Source organism: Triplophysa dalaica, chromosome 11, assembly GCF_015846415.1.
Source record: "Triplophysa dalaica isolate WHDGS20190420 chromosome 11, ASM1584641v1, whole genome shotgun sequence".
Lineage (NCBI taxonomy): Eukaryota > Metazoa > Chordata > Actinopteri > Cypriniformes > Nemacheilidae > Triplophysa > Triplophysa dalaica.
Genome location: NC_079552.1, coordinates 8,403,612 through 8,426,416, shown reverse-complemented (window position 1 = coordinate 8,426,416; position 22,805 = coordinate 8,403,612). Strand labels below are relative to the sequence as shown.

Sequence of the window (22,805 nt, the reverse complement as noted above, 5' to 3'; positions counted from 1 at the left end):
AATAACGTAGATTCCTTTGGACAATAGCACAGACATTAAATCGAAAAAATGCCAACAATCCCCATAAGGTCCCTAAAATATCATCTGTGACTGCAATGTTTTCGTAAACAAATCTATGATGACATAATGTCACTGACACAACTATAGTTTAATCTTTTACATGCCCAACAGAAAATGAGCAATAGTTTCCATTGGCCATTAGGGTCAGCAAACACCCTCCCAAAAACAATGTAAAAGAGGGGTTTGTAAAATACCTGAGCCTTGCACAAAGAGAGATATTTTATCATGATAGGATTTTTAGCAGCCTGCAGGGAACCGTAGTCATCTTTCATAAAGGGAGGTTCGCCACTTTAATCCCACATCTGGTCTGCATTACCATTCCATGAAGCTCAGACTTGAGCCTGTACAAGAACCTCACCCACTATCTGCATCCAAAGACTATTCAACCTTAACAGGCTGAAATTAAAGATCACTCAGTCTCCTTCACAAATACATGTTTTATCTTTCTTTAACACATATTTTATAAACTCATAGGAATGATGAGGGGAAACCTCAGGTAGCACTATGAAGTGACTTCAAACGTGGCCTAACATGGCATTTATATTTCAAACTAACCTATTTGTGAAACATATCTTTTTATTTTGTGTCCTCAGGGTTATACAAAGCTGTTGCAATAGCCATATGGAAAAACAACACAAGTGGTTTCTCATGACCTAGCTCATTTTATCATTATAAAACAACGAGTTTAAGCACCCAAACAAAATTAAACCACAAACTTGTCACCTGTTTATCTCGAGGGCAACATATTCTCATTCCTGAATCTCTGATTAGGCAGTATTGCTTGTCTCACTGAGTCCTTTTACAACACATAAACTGAAACATTCATTGAAATGTGTTGCCCTGTAAACATGTTGTCATTCGTTATACAAACCTATAACTTAATGAAGCTAATGACAGACTTAAAGATACATTTGAAGTTACAACAGCACTTACCATCACCTGCAAAATGCACATGGCTCCAATAAGACACTATTTTTATGCCTTATTTCCTGGTAAACACAGTTAATGTGTACCCTCGGTTTTAATGATGTTGTTGTGGTGCACTGATGTCACAATGTCATCATATTTTTCATATTTCAGAAAAGGTGAGGGAAAATTGTGAATTTGCATAAAACCTCGGACAGATCTTTATAAAAATTATATTTGAAAATGGATTTCAATAGTAAAAAAATACTCTGTGACCTTTTTGTTACCTCAAGCCTCAGCTGTCTGATTTAACTTGATTTGCATGACTAAAAAGACAGAATGATGTTTGTTTGACAAGTAGGTCAAATCAGCAAAATCTTCCTCTCAGTCTCTCTCTCTCTCTTTTTCATCCAGTGTGTACAGAGAATGGTGGCTCTTACCTGAGGGCAGTCTTTGATATAGTGTCCCTTATTGAAGCAGAGATGGCACAGGTAGTTTGGTGGAGGTCTCTTGCTGGGCTTGCGCGGCTCACAGGAGAGGGAGAGGTCGGAGAAGTGGTCCGTTAAAGTGTTCAGCCCGTCCACAATGTTGTTGAGAGAGCCGTACGGGGACACGTTTTTATATAAACCATTGTTCAGAGCCTGTAAAACATAACAGAACATGGATGACAATTCATGAAATGTTACTCACAGCATTAACAAATACATAATGCAAAAGCATAACACAAACAAACAAAGAAACTATTTTCAAAACATACTTAACAAAATATTCTTAAACTCAACTGTTATGCTACTGATTATGTCTACCGATAAAGGAATGAAAAAGCTTAAATAATTGAATTCATCTATTTATAGACAAAAATAACTAAGCAGTTAGAATCAACATCTGGCATCTTTAAAAAAAAATAAGGACACTATGCAATGACCAAATTAGATGTGCTACAGAGTTCATCCTTCTTTAGAATCACTTCTTGGGCAACATAATCCACTAAAGCCAATAATAAGTACATCAGTCGGCGATTTTTAAATCATATTACCACATAACCACAGAAATGCAGTACAGCGTCAACAACATACATTACAGAAAAGATTAGGAATGGAAGATGTTGCAATAGCGATGTCTTCCTCTGGTCTTGATTTGAAAGGTTATGTTATTGTTAATGTCTAATGTTGGATAGCACTGAAACGTTATACTTGGCAATTTTACATGACTATCATCTAATTCTTAGCCAAGCATGACAATAAACAGTTTCAGCATGTATCTTCTAGACAAGTATTAATTATCAGCTAGATTAACTGGCGATCATTTTCCATTCAGCCAGTTAAACCCAGCTGACTTTCATTTCTAGCGTGTGATACATGCATTTGTATTGTATGCGGAATTACCCTTGTGAGCACTTAAGACAAAAGATGAGTTTTAAAATAAGATATCTTTAGATGTGGTTGTGTTCAGAATAAACAGGTCTACTACAAGTAGTGCTGTCAAAAACTGTGTGAAACTACACTGTTATTTCGTATGCGTTATGGAAAACAGATCGTGTCTAGGATTAACAAGGAGTATAAAAGGGGACAATGAAATTTATGAAACATAACTGCCCAGTGATTGTGACCATTTCACTTGGTAACTTAAATAATGATGAGAAATGTTTGTATCTGAATGAATTTACAATGCTTTGACAATAATGTAACCGCAATATTAATTGTAGTTGTCAGAAAGGAATTTGGCCGAGTCTCTCCTGAGGGACGTGGTCCTCACACACATTTACACTAGTGGAGGACATCACTCCTCACCCCTCCACACAGCAGGAGGGCCAGTGAGAGAGGTCAATCCTAGCCTGTACTGCTGCCACTCAAACACTTTCATTTGAAAGAAAGGTGTTACTAAGACATTTGTCCATTATCATCTAAATGGTGCATTAAGTGTTCTTTGTCAATAAAAATAAACATACAAAAACTAAATTTTATATTGAAACATGCCCGAATGTTTTTTAAACACATTCTACACACTGAACAAACTGTTGATAATTTTAAACTACGAGATGAAGATTTGTCTATTCTAAAATGCATTAAAAGAGACAAGAGGGAGGGAGGAGGCAGGGAAAGAGACTTCACACAATGTTTTTATCAAGCTTTGCCCTTCCTCAAACTTTCCACCAAACACAACCACTTTCCCTCTGTCTTGGCCACAATTCTGTCATCACATGTTTAAAAATGAAAATGTGTCGCTCATATATCCAAGCTTCAGGAAGTAATTATCTTATTTAAAAGAATATTTGAAGATCACAAAAACAATCAACAGATTATATTTCATTAGAAAAACATTCCCAATTTTTTAAAAGAGAAACCACACCCATATTCTTCCTTCTATTTCCATGTTATGACAACATTAATTTTCAAGTCACCATAAAGCACTTGATTTGATAAACATCCATTTAAAGTCCTAAGAGTACATTAACCTCATTTAAATATTCAAATAACCTTTGAATTACAGATGTGTTACTCTACAAAGCCTTGAAAAGGTAAGGCAGGTTTGAAAAATATGTATCAATTTGTAGACTAGTAAAACTATCAAAACCAATACTTCAGACAGGATAAGTTCAGCAACGTCAAAATATATTTAGAAACCAGAAACCTCATCATTACATTGAGCACTAAAATAGGCCAATAGGGGTCTGCCTCCATCAATTTTGACTTAAAGGACTAAGGTGTCTGAAAATAAAATACATGCATTCTTACGATCAAAATGAGATGACTGCTTAATCTGGCTGCCCACGTGCATCCAATAACATACTGCAATCGGAGTGTGCAAAACTGGTACCTGTACAGACTGATATCAGTTTATTTTATAGTTTATTTATTGTTTACTTTTATTTGTTGCTAATCAATGCGACATTTGAAACACTCTAGTTTATGCTTTAAAGTTATTTCTTTGCATAGGAAGGATTATGAAATAAATTAATTAATTAACATGTATCATCTCAGTGTCTAGGGTGAAAAACGTAACATTAATAAAAAACAAATAAAATGATTATGAATTGTCGGGTTATTGCATTATGACTTAAGTTTCCTATAAAAGCGCGCACATAACGCTAACTAAGTGTTGACACACAAAATCTGACGGTGATGGTCTAGTTAACAAACTGCGCTTTATATAATAAATCTTATTTCACACTACAGGGACCGTTATCTCCGTAAACATTTCCAGACTAAATGAACTCTGTAGGAGAAAATCAGTTACCTCATTCCTCTGCAGCTGAAAGAGATTGTTGAGATAGTTTGAGTTGAGAGAGGAGCTCAGATCATTGGCAGGGGTTTTGCTGTAGTTCAGGTCCGGATGGGAAGAGTTGGGCTCTGGTCGGAAGGCATCGAAGGCACTCGTCTGTGTGTCTTGTAAAGAAAGGTAAACCCAGTTGAGAAGCTGAGCAGGCTGGTACACTGAGGTACTGGTGTCTATAGCAGACAACAAGCTCATGTTGTAAGTTTGTTACTTTTACTCTTCCACTGTTACTTTTGGGAAAGGCAGACTTGTTCTGGATCTTCTGTGAATGCGCCGTCCGGTTTTCCACACCCCGATATGAGCACTTCTCTCTCTTCTTCCAGCACAGACCCTATTCATTCGCCGGGATCTCTGTCCCAGGCTGATCCTTACACGAAAGTCATTGCTTCAACATGTCAGAATAAAAAGTTTAAGCCCGCTGTCCTCTGCCCGTTATCTCGCTTTATTTGCACTGTAACAGCAAGGAACTTATTGAATATTCATTTAGCGTCTGCGCGCGTCACTTACCCAAATAGCCAATCGGTTTGGCAACTTTAACATATGCGGAACAACCTGTGTAGTATTGGCTAGATAGCTAATTTAAACAGAATATGTATATTCATCGTGGATTTGTTTAAAGGACATCGTTTCATATGGATTTTTTTTCATACATAGCAGACAGGAAACAGCATTTAACAAGGCAAAACAATAATTTTACATTAAAAATGGATAACATCCTAATGTATAAAACCCTTATCAGGGATGCTTGTTAATATCAAATTAAAAACATAAGCACCTCCATAATTTAACCAGACGATGTCACACGGCGGAACTCAATCGTTTAAAGACTTCATATGTGAAACTCAACACCTTTGGGAAGCCAATAGGCTGGTTAAGCAAATAGGTTGTTTGTTTAAAGTCCCATTGAATTTTTTTTCCATGAAATTTTGCCGTGTTTATTGTAAATAGTTTATTAATGTGGGTCCTTCTCATTTTGAAACTCGTGTGCCCTCATATTCTTTAGTCAAAATCTAACAAACACATCCCAGGGAACATCAGTTTATCCCCATCGATGCATTTACAAAAAAGAAACGTATTGCTACAATGAACGATTTAAAGTATACATACGTAAAAATGAACACATTCAATGCTTGGGTAACAGAAAGCAGTGTAGTTTTAATGATTCTGTAATACTGTGCAGTACTTTTCAGTGTTTTACATTTGACAGACCTCTGAGGTATGGTGGCTTGATTTGGGCCACCTTGTGAGGTTGTAAACATTCCTCTTCACTTCTGAAATACTGAATTTACTCATCATTAACCTGTTCTTAAACGCATATACTTAATTGCAGTTTTATAAGGTAAATATAAAGATTTTCCCCCCAAAGATCAAGCACTCACGCTCATTTGACTTCACCAATAGGAAGATTCCTCATTTGCACTACCTATTCAACCAGCTGTTTCTCTGCCACATCTCGGACACTGCTACATTATGGCCGGACTCTTTACTTTCCTTACAGTTTAGAGCCGCAATAGATTCATATTTTTCTCCTTCCTTTCCTATAACCTTAACTGTACGTCCTGCATTAATTCTGTGCACCCTGGAAAACTCTCCTGAATAAACAAAGAGCCACAATGTTTATATTGGCATGAGTTTAAAAGAAACCACAATCAACGTATCAACATGCATAAAATGTAACCGATCATCTTCTTAAGTCTCATTCAGTAATACCCCATCCGTTCCTGTAAGTCTGTGGAATACTTGGCACAAAATCTGCCCGGATAAAATCAAGGTAATACATCTCGCTTTTCTAATAGAATTTTAATATTTAACTTTGAAATAACAAAATGTCGCAATTCTGTTCTATCTAACGTTTCATATTAAGTTGTATCTACAATTGATTTCATTGTCACGCATTCTCATGGCTAGCTCAGCAAACACTTTCCGTTGACAGTGATTTGAAGCATTTTGCCTCCCTCTAGTGGCGGAATGTTAAAGTCGAGTTGCAGCGTGAGGTATATATTACACTCATGAATACACTGTTCAGTATTTTTATTCAAGGTATAAAACAATGAATACACTTACCTGGCATTTTATTAGGTATACCATGCTAGTACAAATCGGACCCCTTTGGCCTTACAACTGCATTCTTTTGCTATGGAATAAATCTAAGAGATATTTCAACACTACTCTTTTCACCCAGATAACTGAAACTAAAATATGTAATTTGAACGCAAATGTGCTATAGAATTTTAACAACAGCCCACATGTAAAATGCATTAAGAAAGTGTATTTCTGAAGTAGTTAAAGAGGCACATTACAAACACGCATTCAAGAATAATCAACCATTTATCAGCACTGTATTCAGACTACTTATAAAAAGTTAAGATAAAAAATTCAGTAAAAAAATCCTATTCAATACACAGTCAAATACATGGCTTCACAAAAGGAAATATTGTTGAAATAAAAATCCCATTAAACAGTTAATCAAAACATATCAAGGCACATCATTTATATGATCTTTCATATGCCTCCTGTAACTGTACTCATATTTGTAAGCTTTACCACACACAGAGCACTGAAAAGGTTTCTCACTTGAGTGTGTCTGTTTATGTGTGATAAGTGTGTAAATACGCTTAAAACCTTTTCCACAAGCTCTCTCCTGTGTGATCTCTCTGGTGAACCTTCAGGTCATACATTTCAAAAAAACGTCTTTTCACAGCAGTCACATGAAAATAGGGATGCACCGATCCGATACTCTGGATCGGAATTGGGGCCGATCCGGATGTTTTTTGCTGGATCGGGTATCGGACTGACGGGTTCTCTTCAGTCCGATCCGTTGCGATACCCGTGGAAGTTACTCTAAAGCTTCATAAAGGACTATCCATCAGGAAATTACCATAAACTGTGTCATGCACTGTATTCGTTGTCATGTATTTTGATAGCTTTATGCGAGGAATAAACCAATATAGCATAAATAAAAAACTCTGACCTCCGCTGGTGCGGTCATCTGTCAATCTCAATCCAGCATGCGTGTGTCCGGGAACAGTCAGGACGTTACTCTTTCCAAAGTTTTTAATATTCTTCCTAATCACTAGATAGTAGACTGTGGTTTTGTTTAAAATGCATTTTGCCGGAGACTGTACTCGCTGAGTGTAAAGTTATTAGATTCAAGCACCGGAACCGGTCTATGTTATGCGTCATTCATACACTAACTCTTTTTTTTTACTTTAGGATGGATGCAATGTACTATGATTTAAACACATAACATATCTCTTCTCTTTGTGTTATAACTGTTTTGAACTTGGGAAGCAAAGATCCCCGCGAATACACGATCATCACTATCCGGGATGTGCGTGAGTGAAGCGGGTGCATTAAGCGCATCATTCTGCGTCCAATGCGCATGACTTTAAATAACGTAGAAGCGAATGTATTAAGCGCATCATTTTGTGTCCAGGATGTGCATGAGTGAGTTTGGAGACTTTTATATTGTGGTAGCTTTGTGCAATAAACAGAAATTTATTTGTTAAACATTTTGTAAGTATCTGTGCTTAATGAGACCACATTTTGTTTTGTATGTATTTTTAAGTTAAATAAAGCACTAAATAACATTTAAAAAAAATCATACTTTTAAGTAAAAATACTTAAGTGAAGGAAAATGGTAGATTTTAATGTACTCATGGATTTAAAGTAAAAAAAAAATTAAAAAATGTATGGACTGTAGTGGAGTAAATATGCTGTGCTTCATACTGTAGGAAAGTATTTTTTTGTCCAAAGTTCTCTGATAAAGTACATATATTTTAAAATGTACTTGAAAGTAAACATTCTTAACTATCCACCTCTGGCAATAAAAGTTAAAATATGCAAGTCTACTTTGATCATGAAAAACAGTGCTAGTATCGGATCAGAATCGGTATCGGCCGATACACAGAATTCAGGTATCGGAATCGGATCGGAAAGGAAAAAGTAGGATCGGTGCATCCCTACATGAAAACGGGCGCTCACCAGCATGTCGATGTAAATGTTTTGTCAAATCAGAAGTTTTGGCAAACTTCATATGGCACTGGTTACACGTGTATGGATTCTGTCTTCTGTGAATTTTCACATGATCAGTAAGAAGGCCTGACCGATGGAATTCTTCCCCACATGTTTCACAACTAAATAGATTTTCTTTGTGTAGTTTGTTGGACTTGTTGTCTTTTTCCATTGTGTCTGGAGTAAAGCAACAGGCCTTTCCTCTGCTTAAATCAAGATTCCCAGGCTGCTCTGCTGACCATCCAACTTTGAAAGTGAAAAGTGAAAGTGAAAAGTGAAAGTGACCTATTTGTCAGATATGGTGACCCATATCCGAATATACCTCTGCTTTTAACCCATCCAGAGAGTAGTGAACACACGCACATCAAGTGGTGAACACACATACACCTGGAGAAGTGGGCAGCTATTACTGCAGCGCCCGGGGAGCAAGTAGGGGTTAGGTGCCTTGCTCAAGGGAACGAACCGGCAACCTTCTGGTCACGAGTCCGACTCCCTAACCATTAGGCCACGACTGCCCCCACAATGTTTATATTGCTCGATGCATTCGATTTTTTGGTAAGGTTTTTTAGTCCTGTACCCCTTGCTTCCTCTTGAACTTCTGGTCAGATTTTTATCTAAAGAAGCATGTGTTCCTTGTCATTTCAAACTCTTCGTCCATTTCAATTGGAGGTATAAGGCCAGTGGGTGTTACCAAATGCTTCCTTCTTAATTTGTAGACAAAGGTCCAGAAACTCCTCTTTATAATCACCCCGAGACCACAAGAAGACATCTTGATCAGATTTCACTTTAACGTGTGGTGGGTGTATGTCTGACTGAATGAACTCTGCTTTCAACTTGAAAATGTCATCGTTTTCAGTTTTCAGGTAACCATTGGTGAAGTCTTCAGAGGTTTCATATTGGTTACTGACAGGAAGCGTGTTCATCACTTCATCTTCTGTTTTTATTTGCCTTAGAGTCGACACAGAAAGCAAGCATTCCTCCATCCTAACGAAGACTTGGCTCTGCTATGTCTATTGCAGAGTTTAAACGTCAAAAAACATTATTTATGAAACTTCAAGGTGAATCCTTTAAATGGCAGGACCAGGACTACAACAAAAGGTTACATGGAGATTATTGTAAAGAATGCATGTCTGTGACCACAGCTAAACTAGCAACACGTCCCTCGTAATTTTGTTTACAGATGCGTTATTTAATTTCAATTTTGAATGAATTCTTTAGCTGCTAATTAAAGGTTTTAAGCTTTTCGGTGTCAGGGAGAACACAAACTTGTCAGTTTCATTTGAAAAATACTTAACAATAGTCTAAATATATTAGTTCACTCACCAAATGCCCGCAGCAGCGACTGACTAAAAAAGTGCAATATTAGTTTTGAATTCGCAACGATTAGCGAATGCCACAAGGAAAAAAGCTCTAAGTTTTGTTTACTGGCGGGTTTTAAACCACCGACAATTGGACACTGCCACCTATTGGACTGGAGTGTGTAATAGCATGACTTAATCTCTAACGTTACTTATGTTCTTCTAATCATTCCAGTTTTAACGTAAACATTTCTTTTTGTAATAATATATTAAGAGTTTGGTTCCAAAAAGAGATAACCAAAAAGAGATAAGAGATTTTAAAAAATCTTGTTTTATATGATATTTACACGTTTTTATTGTGTTAGTTAAAGCTGTATTTTTTGTTATTATGCAAAATTAAAGCAAACAAACTGCAGTAAAAAGCGGAGTTATCTCTAACTCTTCATATATTCCTTTTTATATGTAACTCACCCATTTGCGTTAATGAACACTTTTACGGATTTAACTCAGAAGAGCTTCACCTTTCAGCTTGTTCTGTTAGCTTACTGGCGGGATGAAAACAGCCTAAAAATAATCACATCGCCCTCTACTGACGAGATCGCATATAGCCATTTACGAAAAACCACAGTTTAAAAGTTATTCTCTCAACACATTCAAGGCTTTTGTATGTATGGCAACATGATTACAATAAACTACATTCACTGAAGATTTAAAACACTATTATTAACCAGAAAATACTGATTCAGTTTAGACTTATACAAACAATCAAACAGTTATACAAGGAATTGTAGGAAAATATGTTTAATAAAAATCTATTTTTTAGCAGATCACAATTTTTTTTACATTGTGCAAAGTACAGAAGAGGCATTCAATTTACAATTTAAATTATGCAAATTTCTACCATTACATTCAGATTTTCCTGGAGACACAAAATCTTTCAGATCTCATAAAAATCCCTTATATCCAAATTTTAATCCCTCTAAAACATGAGGAGATTTCACAGCTTAGATGAGATTGTGGATGTAGGAGTGTAGTGAGATATAAGACGCTCTGCTTCCCTCCAGCCTGCCATCAATGCTCCATGTACAGTAGAGAAGAAAGACCTGTGTGTGGCTTCTCCTGCAAACAACACCTGCAAAGGCTGCAGAAAACAAGACCACTATTGTTTATGCTATACAGAGATATCACTTATAATTTCAAGAATGTTTGCTTTAAATCTACATCAAATACTTCTTATTAGAAGTGGCTGGAATGGAAGGTGTTGTACCTTAGAATTTGAGCTATTTGGTGGTAGGGGCTCAGCAAGGTTATCTATGTCATATCCGGAGCAACCTTTGGCCACATAGGTGTAAGATCCACAAGAATAGGGATCATGGAACCATTGTGATCTCAAGAGCTTTCTTGGTGCAATAGTTGGATTTCCTAAAAATTGAAGTATTTGTATGCCGTTACATTTTGACTGCTCTATTTAAAAATACTGTATACTCATCCCATATAATGTAATATAAATGGAGTACAGTATATGATAAAGTATAATGAGCCTCTTATGACTTGAAATTGTTATTAAAATTGTTACCTGTAAATTTGCGAAGGACTTGAGTGACACTGTGTAGCACTTCAAATTCAGACAGTGTCTCCATGTACTCGGATTCATGCCCTGCAATCCATCCACAGAGTACATGTCCAAATCTGTAAATGTGCACCGAAAGTAATAAGATGTCTTATACTATAACAGTATAAACTGCACAACTTTATTTATACAGTACTGTACATACCTCTCTGTGGGCTTGAGCACAGTGAACCCAGTCAACTTTCTAATCCAGGATGTCTTTATATCGGAAACAACATCACAAAGATCTGTGTCGTCCTCCCATACGAGGTAGATTAATTCACAGTCTTCATCCCAGAAAGGCTGCTCAAACTCAAGGAAGATCTTGTTGTTGGTCCCAAAGCCCATTCTCTGAATTGAATGCAGTTTGTTCAGGGGAAGAGAAGGGCTCAGGAAAGTGTCCTTGTGCTTCTTTAGATATCCTGTGATGGAAAAACACATTAAATGAATTACGATATTGTGAATATATGATGAAATTAAAAGATATTATGGTTCGCTCAGCCACATTCATTATGATGGATCTGTTATACTAACCTAGTGAGACGGTGACTATAACATGGTCTGCTGCAAATGTCTCTCCATCAACACATTCAATCTTAACAGGGGCGGATGTTGCAGTAGTGTCTGGTTTATCCGTTGTGTTGTTCCAGTGAATGCACTTCACCTGCTTGTTGTATGAGACTATACCATTGGGAAGTTCCTTCATCATGTGATCAATTAAACCTTCATATCCTCTATGTAAAAAAGAAGAGTACAGTTTTTGGAACTGGACTATTGTCCATTTAAACAGCAGGAAATACACTGAAATATACAGAAAAGATCTGTTACAATGATCACTCACCCTGGGAAAGTGCAGTCCAGTCCTGGAAGTGTCTTATACATGCCAAATGCTCCCAGGCCGACATCATCCAGCGTGTGTGTTCCACTGACACAGCACTCCAACTTAAGCAGTGTGTTTATCATGGCCATTCTTATATTTATGTTAGCCTGGTCTTCCTTCCACTCCTCTGGGGCCAGACGTTTAGCTTCCGACTTGACAAAGTTTCCAACACTGGGCATTGGTTCTCCACCACTGTCATAGAACTGCTGGCTCTTTTCCAGTATTTTCATGAAAAACTCTAATGCTGGCCTCATCACTTCAGGCCCCAGTTTCCGACCAGAACTGGTAAACCAGTTGGGAACAAACGGCGGATGACCACCTATGTCAACTGCCTGGTTTTGTTCAGACATTGATTCTTTATCAAGAAGTTGGTAGTCGCATGCCAAGCGAAACACCGGGTTTTCCTTTGATGGGCCATGGATCCAGTTGGCACCGATCTCTACAATGTTGTCACCTTGAACAAAAGGAGAAAAGAACTTAAGTTGTATCTCTCTCTCTCAACGTATATTTGTATTTAAATATTTGATTTGTATGCACATACACAAACAACTGTCATAAGTGAAGGAGGATGACATTATTAAAAGCAATATGTTTGCGTATATAATACATTGTGTATATAATACATATGTGATGTATTTCACTTTTTTCTTCTCCTTATAGGTATTTTATGTATTATTCTTTACTCATTTTTATATATTCAGTTAAAATATTATTATATTCTACTTACGATATATAAGGATTATCGACATACTAATTTCAAAATACAAATAAATGTCTATTAAAAAATAAAATTAAAATACAGATGAACATTTTAAATCAAGTTAAAATTAAGTAATTTCCTTGACAATTTTCTTTAGTGTTTAAAGTGTTTAGAAACAAAGTATTTGCATTTCTTTGTGTTTTGGTTAATAGTCATCTCACATTTTGGTTCTATTATATTGTCAAATTAAATGATTAAATGAAATCAATGACCCATAGACATTTATTTCTTCTTACTTTTACCATTCTACATTCCTTACGTTTTATTACTGTCTAATCTTATGTCAAGTTTTATATTGTCTTCACAAGGGCAGATAAGAAAATGTCTCAATCTCAAGGTTTCCTATTTTATATTATTACTTCATCTCCTCCCTTCTGTTCTTGCCATTCATCACTATCTTTGCTCTATGGTTGAGTAGAAGTGTTAACTGACAACACAATTCAGTAACTTTCCTGACACACACATATAGGACCTACGTAAAAATTAGCGAACTGAATCTGAACCTTGGACCTTGGCGAAGTCATGGTTGGATCTGTAATGTCAGCCATAGTCAGCAGAATAACATCCCGCGGCATATCGTGTGCATCTGATCTATCATGAAGAACAAGACAAATACTTGCCCTATATCCACACATAATCTGAGAATCTGAGAAGATACTGGTCATGTCCTAAACATGATTTTACTCAAATTTTCATTTAATAAGCAGTACTTTGCATGTTTATTTTTCCTGTCAGTTTCTGTAGGCTCCCACACTGGTGAATGATTCACTCTTAAGAATCGGTTCTTTTTAAAAAAAAAGTGTTTTTACTGGTTTGCAAAATGGGCAAAGTGTCATCTATTCACATTTACAATGTGATGACAATATCAGTATGCTAGTTTCTTAAAGGGATAAAAATAAAAATTCTGCCATCATTTACTCACCTTCGAGAATATGTGGGGGGCGGTGAACTATCCATTTAAAAGGAAATTTTGAAAAACAATGTAAAAAGTGTCAACTGAGTGATGTGAAATGTCGGCTGTGTCATGTCTTTTCCATGATTTTACAGCATATGCACCTTGGTATCTGGTTTAATTTTTTACCCACTTCTCTGGTCATTAATGGGCCGCTGTGGCTTATCTAGTATCGTTTTTTATGTTAAGGTTTTCATCTGTATTTTTCGTTACAATTTATTATTTACAATTACATCTTAATGTTTTAGAAATTGTATGTCATTGAAAATATTAAGTAACTTCATCATGTTTGTCAGGTAAAAACTAAATCCCAGGAACATATAGTGACCCTGGATCACAAAACCAGTCTTAAGTAGAACGGAAACATTTTTAGTCAAAGACAAAAATACATTTGTATGGGTCAAAATTATAGATTTTTCTTTTATGCCCACAATCATTAGGAAACCAAGTAAAGATCATGTTCCTTGAAGATATTTTGTGAATTTCCTTCCTAAAATATATATAAACTTTATTTCTGTGAGTGGATGGCCTGCCACAGTGCCTCCGATTAACATCTTCAAAGGCAATTTTCTCAATATTTAGATTATTTTGCACTCTCAGATTCCTGAGTTTTAAACGGTTGTATCTCAGTCAGATATTATCATAATCTTACACCTCATACATCAATATAAATCTTATTTATTCAGCTTTCATGTTATGTAAAAATCTCAATTTCGAAAAATTTACCCATAAGACTGGTTTTGTTGTCCAGTTTCACATCAAACTTCACAAATAGCTACCTAACATTGGTCTCCTCATTCAGCCGCAAACAATAACATTCCAGATACAATATAACAGTAATCACAAATTATATACAAAGTGACCAAATGTAACACAATATGCTAACCCATGTGGGCCTGTTTACAGGAAGTGACGAAGAGACAGAATAAACGCGCTGAATATACGAGCATAGATGGCAATCGGAACATCAACATACTTTTAATTTCTGTTATATTTGCTGTTCATATTGTCAACCGCTGTTATATCATCTGTATGTACAGTCTTACCCAGCCTGCCGGTTCGTATTCTTCCACCGCTTTTTCCAGTCGCTTCAATGATGTGCAAATTACTAAAACCATGTTTTAATAATTTCTGAGCGGCACCGATTGCCGAGATGCCGCATCCGATTATACATATTCGAGAATCACGCTGCAGTGACATTGTACGTGTTTCTTTACGTTACTTGTCGAGGTCGACGGGGCGACGCTATGATCTGATACGTTGTGCTCATTACTCTCTCACCCTGATCCCGCCCCTTCACTCTATGACCAGTTACACAACACAAGGGACACATTTGTATGTTATCTATTATAAAATCAAACCGTGTCTTTATGAGATCTCTTGCAGAACTTTCACCTTCCTACATGAGACAAACAATCAAATGTAACTGTTATTGTAACACGTTTGTAACTGTTGTCACCAGACGGGGGCAGTATCCATTCGTGCTCGAAACTTGTTCAAGTGGCTTTTATTGTCATTTCAACAATATTCAGAACAGTACATATAGTGAAACGAGACGACCTTCTCTCAGGACTAAGGTGCTATAACGTTACATAAAACAAAATCACACAGATTACAAAAAGTGCACATCTGTGCAAATACTACATTAAGTGCAAACGTGACATCAATAAATCACTGTACACAGCGCAAAGCATCGACGTGCAAATATTAGAGAAACTTTGTCAATGTAATCATACTGCTGTACACTGGTCAACGAGGAACTAGCAACAGTTTTGATGCAAAAAAATATACAAATAGGCCAGTAATTGGTGCAAATATGCAAACAGGGTGTTACAGTACATATGTGTTAATCCTTTCATTATGGAGTCGAATGGCTTGTGAAAAGAAGCCGTTGCACTGTTTTGGGCTGATGGCACGAATGCTCCGATACCTTTTCCAGAAGGCAGAAGGGTGAAAAGTGCGTGAGAGAGGGTCAGCTAAGACGCTTGCTTTTCGGATGCAGCGTGTGGTGTATATGTTCATAATAGAGAGATCCCGATGATCTTCTCTGTCCGTTTTAGGGTCTTGTGGTCTGTTGCGGCACAGATCCCAAAACAGACATTGATGCAGCTGCTCAGGAAGCTCTCAATAGTCCCTCTGTAGAATGTGGTCAGGATAGGTGGGTTTTTCTCAACCTGAGTGAGGGCCAGATGGAGTGTGGTGGACATGGCGTGGTTGGTGGAGCGTTTTGGAAACTGCAGCGGGTCCAGTGAGAGGGACAGCAGAAGTGCCTCAGGACGAGTCGCTCGAAGCACTTCATGATGATGGGTGTGAGTGCAATGGGGCAGTAATCATTGGGGAAGGACACAGCAGACTTCTCAGGCACTTGGACGATGGTTGTGGCTTTAAAGCAGGTGGGAACTGTCCAGTTTTAGATTGGGTGTCTGTTATGAGTCGTCTGGTCGTATCATTCAACCCCCGCTTCGTTTCACTATATACAGGTTGGCACCCCAATGCAGGGTTAAGTGTAGTGTGAAAACACCTACTATCGTTTATCAAATACAAGTCTTACAAAAAGTTTACGTGAGCTCAGTCTTTCTCCTTCAGAATTTCCTATCGTGACAGTGAACACTGAAAGTACTTTCTTAAAGGTCATGATCAGTGGAAAGAAGCTTTTTTATCCCAGGGGCAAGAGTGAGGTGCTTAGTGTCGTTGTTTAATGCAAACGACATATGTGACCCCCACAGTTATGGAACTCCAAAAGGGCCAGAAGTCTGTTTATGGAATGGGTGAATATTTCACCTCGATTGCCACATAAATTGCCTAGAGATGTTGCCAGTGTTTCTAGCTCTTAAACACTTTCTCACAGACCTTTGAGGCCATCATGTGCTTTTCAAAACAGACAACACATTGGTCGTCTCATTCATAAACCACTAGGGGGGCTTGCGGTCATGCCCACTATCCGAACTGGCGCGCCACTTTGTCCTCTGGACCCAAGGGAAGTTACATTCACTCAGAGCGGTGTCTCACTGGAATCTCACTGGAATCTCACTGGACATTGCAGATCAATTTTTTTTTATTAATTGTGCAAAGTAAAGAACAGGCATTCAATTTATTTTCTCAACCCAGACAATATTTGTGAGCCGACATATCGGCATTGGCATACATGCAAATTTCTGATTACATTCAGATTTTCCTATAAAGCTCAAAATCTTTCAGATCTCATGAAAATCACTTACATCCAAATTTTAATCCCTATAAAACATGAGGAGATTTCACAGCTTTGATGAGATTGTGGATGTAGGAGTGTAGTGAGATATAAGACGCTCTGCTTCCCTCCAGCCTGCCATCAATGCTCCATGTACAGTAGAGAAGAACGACCTGTGTGTGGCCTCTCCTGCAAACAACACCTGCAAAGGCTGCAGAAAACAAGAACACTATTGTTTATGCTATACAGAGATATCACTTATAATTTCAAGAATGTTTACTTTAAATCTACATCAAATACTTCTTATAATAATTGGCTGGAATGGAAGGTGTTGTGTCCGTAGGGTGTGAGTGCGTGAGTGAATGAGTGAGTGTGTGTGCCCTGCGATGGGTTGGCACTCCATCCAGGGTGTATCCTGCCTTGATGCCCGATGACTCCTGAGATAGGCGCAGGCTCCCCGTGACCCGAGGTAGTTCGGATAAGCGGTAGAAAATGGAATGGAATGGAAGGTGTTATACCTTAGAATTTGAGCTATTTGGTGGTAGGGGCTCAGCAAGGTTATCTATGTCATATCCGGAGCAACCTTTGGCCACATAGGTGTAAGATCCACAAGAATAGGGATCATGGAACCATTGTGATCTCAAGAGCTTTCTTGGTGCAATAGTTGGATTTCCTAAAAATTGAAGTATTTGTATGCCGTTACATTTTGACTGCTCAATTTGAAACTACTGTATACTCATCCCATATAATGTAATATAAATGGAGTACAGTATATGATAAAGTATAATGAGCCTCTTATGACTTGAAATTGTAGATAGAATTGTTACCTGTAAATTTGCGAAGGACTTGAGTGACACTGTGTAGCACTTCAAATTCAGACAGTGTCTCCATGTACTCGGATTCATGCCCTGCAATCCATCCACAGAGTACATGTCCAAATCTGCAAATGTGCACCGAAAGTAATAAGATGTCTTATACTGTAACAGTATAAACTGCACAACTCTATTTATACTGTACTGTACATACCTCTCTGTGGGCTTGAGCACAGTGAACCTAGTTAACTTTCTAATCCAGGATGTCTTTATATCAGAAACAACATCACAAAGATCTGTGTCGTCCTCATATACGAAGTAGATCAATTCGCAGTCTTCATCCCAGAAAGGCTGCTCAAACTCAAGGAAGATCTTGTTGTTGGTCCCAAAGCCCATTCTCTGAATTGAATGGAGTTTGTTCAGGGGAAGAGAAGGGCTCAGGAAAGTGTCCTTGTGCTTCTTTAGATATCCTGTGATGGAAAAACACATTAAATGAATTACGAGCCTTGCAGAGAGCAAATCTCAGCAAGTAATATTGTGAATATATGATGAAATTAAAAGATATTGTGGTTCGCTCAGCCACATTCATTATGATGGATCTGTTATACTAACCTAGTGAGACGGTGATTATAACATGGTCTGATGCAAATGTCTCTCCATCAACACATTCAATCTTAACAGGGGCGGATGTTGCAGTAGTGTCTGGTTTATCCGTTGTGTTGTTCCAGTGAATGCACTTCACCTGCTTGTTGTATGAGACTATACCATTGGGAAGTTCCTTCATCATGTGATCAATTAAACCTTCATATCCTCTATGAACAACAGAAGAGTAGACTTTTTGGAACTGAACTATTGTGCATTTAAACAGCAGGAAATACACTGAAATATACAGAAAAGATCTGTTACAATGATCACTCACCCTGGGAAAGTGCAGTCCAGTCCTGGAAGTGTCTTATACATGCCAAATGCTCCCAGGCCGACATCATCCAGCGTGTGTGTTCCACTGACACAGCACTCCAGCTTAAGCAGTGTGTTTATCATGGCCATTCTTATATTTATGTTAGCCTGGTCTTCCTTCCACTCCTCTGGGGCCAGACGTTTAGCTTCCGACTTGACAAAGTTTCCAACACTGGGCATTGGTTCTCCACCACTGTCATAGAACTGCTGGCTCCTTTCCAGTATTTTCATGAAAAACTCTAATGCTGGCCTCATCACTTCAGGTCCCAGTTTCCGACCAGAACTGGTAAACCAGTTGGGAACAAGTGGCGGATGACCACCTATGTCAACTGCCTGGTTTTGTTCAGACATTGATTCTTTATCAAGAAGTTGGTAGTCGCATGCCAAGCGAAACACCGGGTTTTCCTTTGATGGGCCATGGATCCAGTTGGCACCGATCTCTACAATGTTGTCACCTTGAACAAAAGGAGAAAAGTTGTATCTCTCTCTAAATATATATTTGTATTTAAATATTTGATTTGTATGCACATGCACAAACAACTGTCATAAGTGAAGGTTAGGATGACTTTATTAAAAGCAATATGTTTGCGTTTTTAATACATGTGTTGTATTTCACTTTTTTCTTCTCCTTAGGTATTTTATTAATTATTCTTTGCTCATTTGTACATATTCAGTTCATATATTATTATATTCTACTTATTATATATAAGGATTATAGACACAACATTTTCAAGATACATATAAATAATAATATCTATTGCCGTTATTTAAACATTCAGAATGTGGTGTTTGGTGTCATGTGGTGTGAATGTTATTTATTTAAAAATGTATTAATTTTAATTGAAATACTTCAATCTTTATAGTAAGAGTGTTTGCAATTCTTTGAGTTTTGGTAAATAATTTTGGTCATATTTTTGTTCTATTATTTTGTCTTCCTAAATTAACACTTATTTTTCATGACCATCGCATACAACTGTTGTTTAAAAAATACCATTCACTGAAGAATACTGTATAAGAGATTCATATTTCAGTCACAATTAGATATCTTATTTTTTATTTAATATAATTATTGATATTATTGGTTACATTTCATGACAAGTGGTCGTTATATGTCATTGACCCATAGACATTTCATTCTTCTTACTTTTTCCATTCTACATTCCTTACGTTTTATTGCTGTCTAATCTTATGTCGAGTTCTATATTGTCTTCACAAGGGCAGATAAGAAAATGTCTCAATCTCAAGGTTTTCACAGGGCAATGTTATTACGAAAGTTGAATACGTTTCTAGTCATACTTTGCTTATTTTATTATATTATTACTTCATCTCCTGCCTTCTGTTCTTGCCATTCATCACTATATCTGCCTAAGGTTGAGTATAAGTGTTAACTGACAACACAACTCAGACATTTCCCTGACACAGACATATAAGACCTAGCGCAAAAACTCGTGAACTGAATTTGAACCATGGATCTGTAGAATCTAACATTTTTGGCATAGTTGGATCTTTTATTTCAGCCATAGTCCGCAAAATCTGCAGAATTAGTGTAGCATGTGCATCTGATCTATCATGAAGAACGTAACAAATACTTGCCCTAAACCCACACATAATCTGAGAAGATGTTACTAGTCACGTCCAATCCCACACACGATTATACTACAACAATATTTTTTCTTTTAATAAGCAGTACTTGGTGTGTATGTTTTTCCTGTCGGTTCCATATTTTCTGTAGGCTCTTCAGAATTGAAGAAAGCCACACTGGTGAATGATTCTCTCTTAAGAATCGGTTCTTTTTAATGAATGTCGAATTTAGCAAAATGGGCAAGGTGTCAGCTATTCACATTTACAGTGTGATAGTGTGATGATAATACCAGTATGCTAGTTTCTTAAAGGGATAGTTCACCCTAAAATAAAAATTCTCTCATCATTTACTGACTTCGAGAATTTGTTTTTTGGGGGTGTGAACTATCCATTTAAAAGGAAATTTTGTGAATAATGTAAATAGGGTCAACTGAGTCATGTGAAATGTGTCATGTCTTTTTGTACAATCGGACAGTATATGCACCTTTCTATCTGGTTACATGTTTTAACCACTTGCTTTCTCTTCTCATTACTGGGCCGCTGTTGCTTAGGCTTGTTTAGTTTCATGTTTTTCTGTTCTTGTAAACTTGGATTTGATTCCCAAAATGAAAGGGTTTCTATCAAACAATTTATTATGATATAATTACATCTTAATATTTTTTTAAATTTTATATGATTGAAAATATTAAGTAACTTGAAATTAATAACTTCAACCATGTTTGTCAGTTATTTCAGAAAAAAAGCAAAAAATCCTGAACATATATGAGAGGAAATAGTAGCCACATCACACTTCACAAATATATACCTATATGGTGGTCTCCTCATTTGCATTACATCTCCAAACCATAACATTCCAGATAAAATCTTACAGTAATCACGAATTATATAGGATACAAAGTGACAAAATGTCACACGATATGCTAACCCATGTAGGCCTGTTTACAGGAAGTGATGAAAAGACAGGTACCGGTGGATAAAAGAGTAGAGAGGGCAATCAGAATTTCAAAATAATTTAAATTATCATCATTATTTACAGTCTTACCCAGCCTGCCGGTTCGTATTCTTCCACCACTTTTTCCAGTCGCTTCAATGATGTGCACATTACTAAAACCATGTTTTAATAATTTCTGAGCGGCACCAATTGCCGAGATGCCGCATCCGATTATACAAATTCGAGAATCACGCTGCAGTGACATTGTACGTGTTTCTGTATGTAAATGCTATGATCTTATATGCTGTGCTCATTAATCTCTCACCCTGATCCCACCCCTTCACTCTGTCTGCTCTGTGACCAGTTACACAACACAATGGAAACATTGTGACATAAATGTTACAGATATTTATGCATGGACCTTTCCACAACTCCAAAAAATATATGCCTGCTCATCACAGTACAGTAATGAAAGAAACCTCTCAAAATGTTCCTCATGTCTTACGTCATTAAACATAAATGAGAAAAAACAAACTTGTTTTTTCAAAAATGAGAATGACTAAATGACGTCTTACAAAATGTGTGTCTTTCTTTATGTTATCTATTATCAAAGTAAACCCTATCTATATGAGATCTCTTGTAGAACTTTTTCCTTCCTACGTAACATAAACAATAAAATCCAACTCTGTCCTTCGGATGATATGTCAAACCGCGTTCCTGACACTAAAAATCCCAGGAAAGCATTTGAATAACTGTAAGGGTGTAACTCCGGCCTTCTGGCCAAATCTGCCCGTTTGCCTCTATCCATCAGTGTGGCCTCCTAATCATCGCCATATGTACCAAGTGGCTTTGCTTCATCAATCTGTCTCGTCTCCACCAATAAGCTGGTGTCTGGTGACCATTCTGCTGCAATATGGCTGCCGTTTTATCATCTAGGTGGTTAATTCCCCCCTCCTTGTAAAAGCGCATTGAGTGCCCAGAAAAAGGCTCTCACTGAATCCTTGGTGTTTCAAGTCTGACGTCATCTCCCAAACTTGTTTTTTTATAAATTTGAACATTCATAGGTAATTTAGATGGTTAGAGTAAGGTTATGGTTAAGGTGTGGATAAGGGTAAATGTTTCGTAAGACTTGAAACACCCAAGATTTAGTCAAAACCAACAAGCCACGCCCGATCTGACTCGAAACACCAAGGATTTATTGAGAGCTGCAGAAAAACGCTATACTGTATATAAATGTAAGGACTTCTTGTTATTGTAACACATTTTTAACTAATGTCACCAGATGGGGGCAGTATCTTCATTTGAGCTCAAAACTTGTTCCCAACAGCCAATCCTGATAAAGTGTAAACAGTGAATTGTAAGCATTTTTGTTTGTAAAGTTAAAAGCCATTCAATAAAGTGTGAGCAGTAAACAGATTATTCAGTAAACACAATGGTTTATCAAATACAAAAATTTCTTGTGAGCTCAGTTTTTTTCTTCAGAATTTTTTAGTGACAGTGAACACTGAAAGTACTTTGTGCTTGGCAAAGTACAAAGTCAAGTTGTTAAAATGAGAATACCGTAGATAAAATGATTAAGTGT

General features: G+C 37.1%; 3 protein-coding genes across 3 annotated transcripts in view; all 3 read right to left on the bottom strand.

Annotated features, from left to right (window-relative positions):
- The window catches only part of zcchc24 (zinc finger, CCHC domain containing 24), a 32,852-nt gene extending 28,171 nt beyond the window's left edge, over window positions 1–4,681 (bottom strand). The window contains exons 1-2 of the mRNA XM_056760834.1: window positions 4,204–4,681; window positions 1,407–1,607 (exon numbers count right to left, since the gene is read on the bottom strand). Of these exons, the coding sequence (XP_056616812.1) occupies window positions 1,407–1,607; window positions 4,204–4,437 (435 nt within the window). The 5' untranslated portion in view covers window positions 4,438–4,681. The remainder of the gene's footprint in view (window positions 1–1,406; window positions 1,608–4,203) is intronic.
- A 5,643-nt stretch (window positions 4,682–10,324) lies between these two features.
- On the bottom strand, window positions 10,325–15,015 carry LOC130431658 (peroxisomal N(1)-acetyl-spermine/spermidine oxidase-like). Its single transcript, XM_056760809.1, has 7 exons — window positions 14,802–15,015; window positions 12,005–12,497; window positions 11,698–11,897; window positions 11,330–11,585; window positions 11,131–11,243; window positions 10,822–10,976; window positions 10,325–10,695 (listed from the first exon to the last, which is right to left on the bottom strand). Exons 1-7 carry the CDS (start codon window positions 14,953–14,955, stop codon window positions 10,552–10,554), a joined length of 1,515 nt encoding a protein of 504 aa, XP_056616787.1. The 5' UTR covers window positions 14,956–15,015; the 3' UTR covers window positions 10,325–10,551.
- A 1,968-nt stretch (window positions 15,016–16,983) lies between these two features.
- LOC130431659 (peroxisomal N(1)-acetyl-spermine/spermidine oxidase-like) lies at window positions 16,984–21,488 on the bottom strand. The gene is made up of 7 exons (XM_056760810.1): window positions 21,335–21,488; window positions 18,674–19,166; window positions 18,367–18,566; window positions 17,969–18,224; window positions 17,770–17,882; window positions 17,461–17,615; window positions 16,984–17,153 (listed from the first exon to the last, which is right to left on the bottom strand). Exons 1-7 carry the CDS (start codon window positions 21,486–21,488, stop codon window positions 17,010–17,012), a joined length of 1,515 nt encoding a protein of 504 aa, XP_056616788.1. The 3' UTR covers window positions 16,984–17,009.
- Between the last annotated feature and the right edge of the window lie 1,317 nt (window positions 21,489–22,805).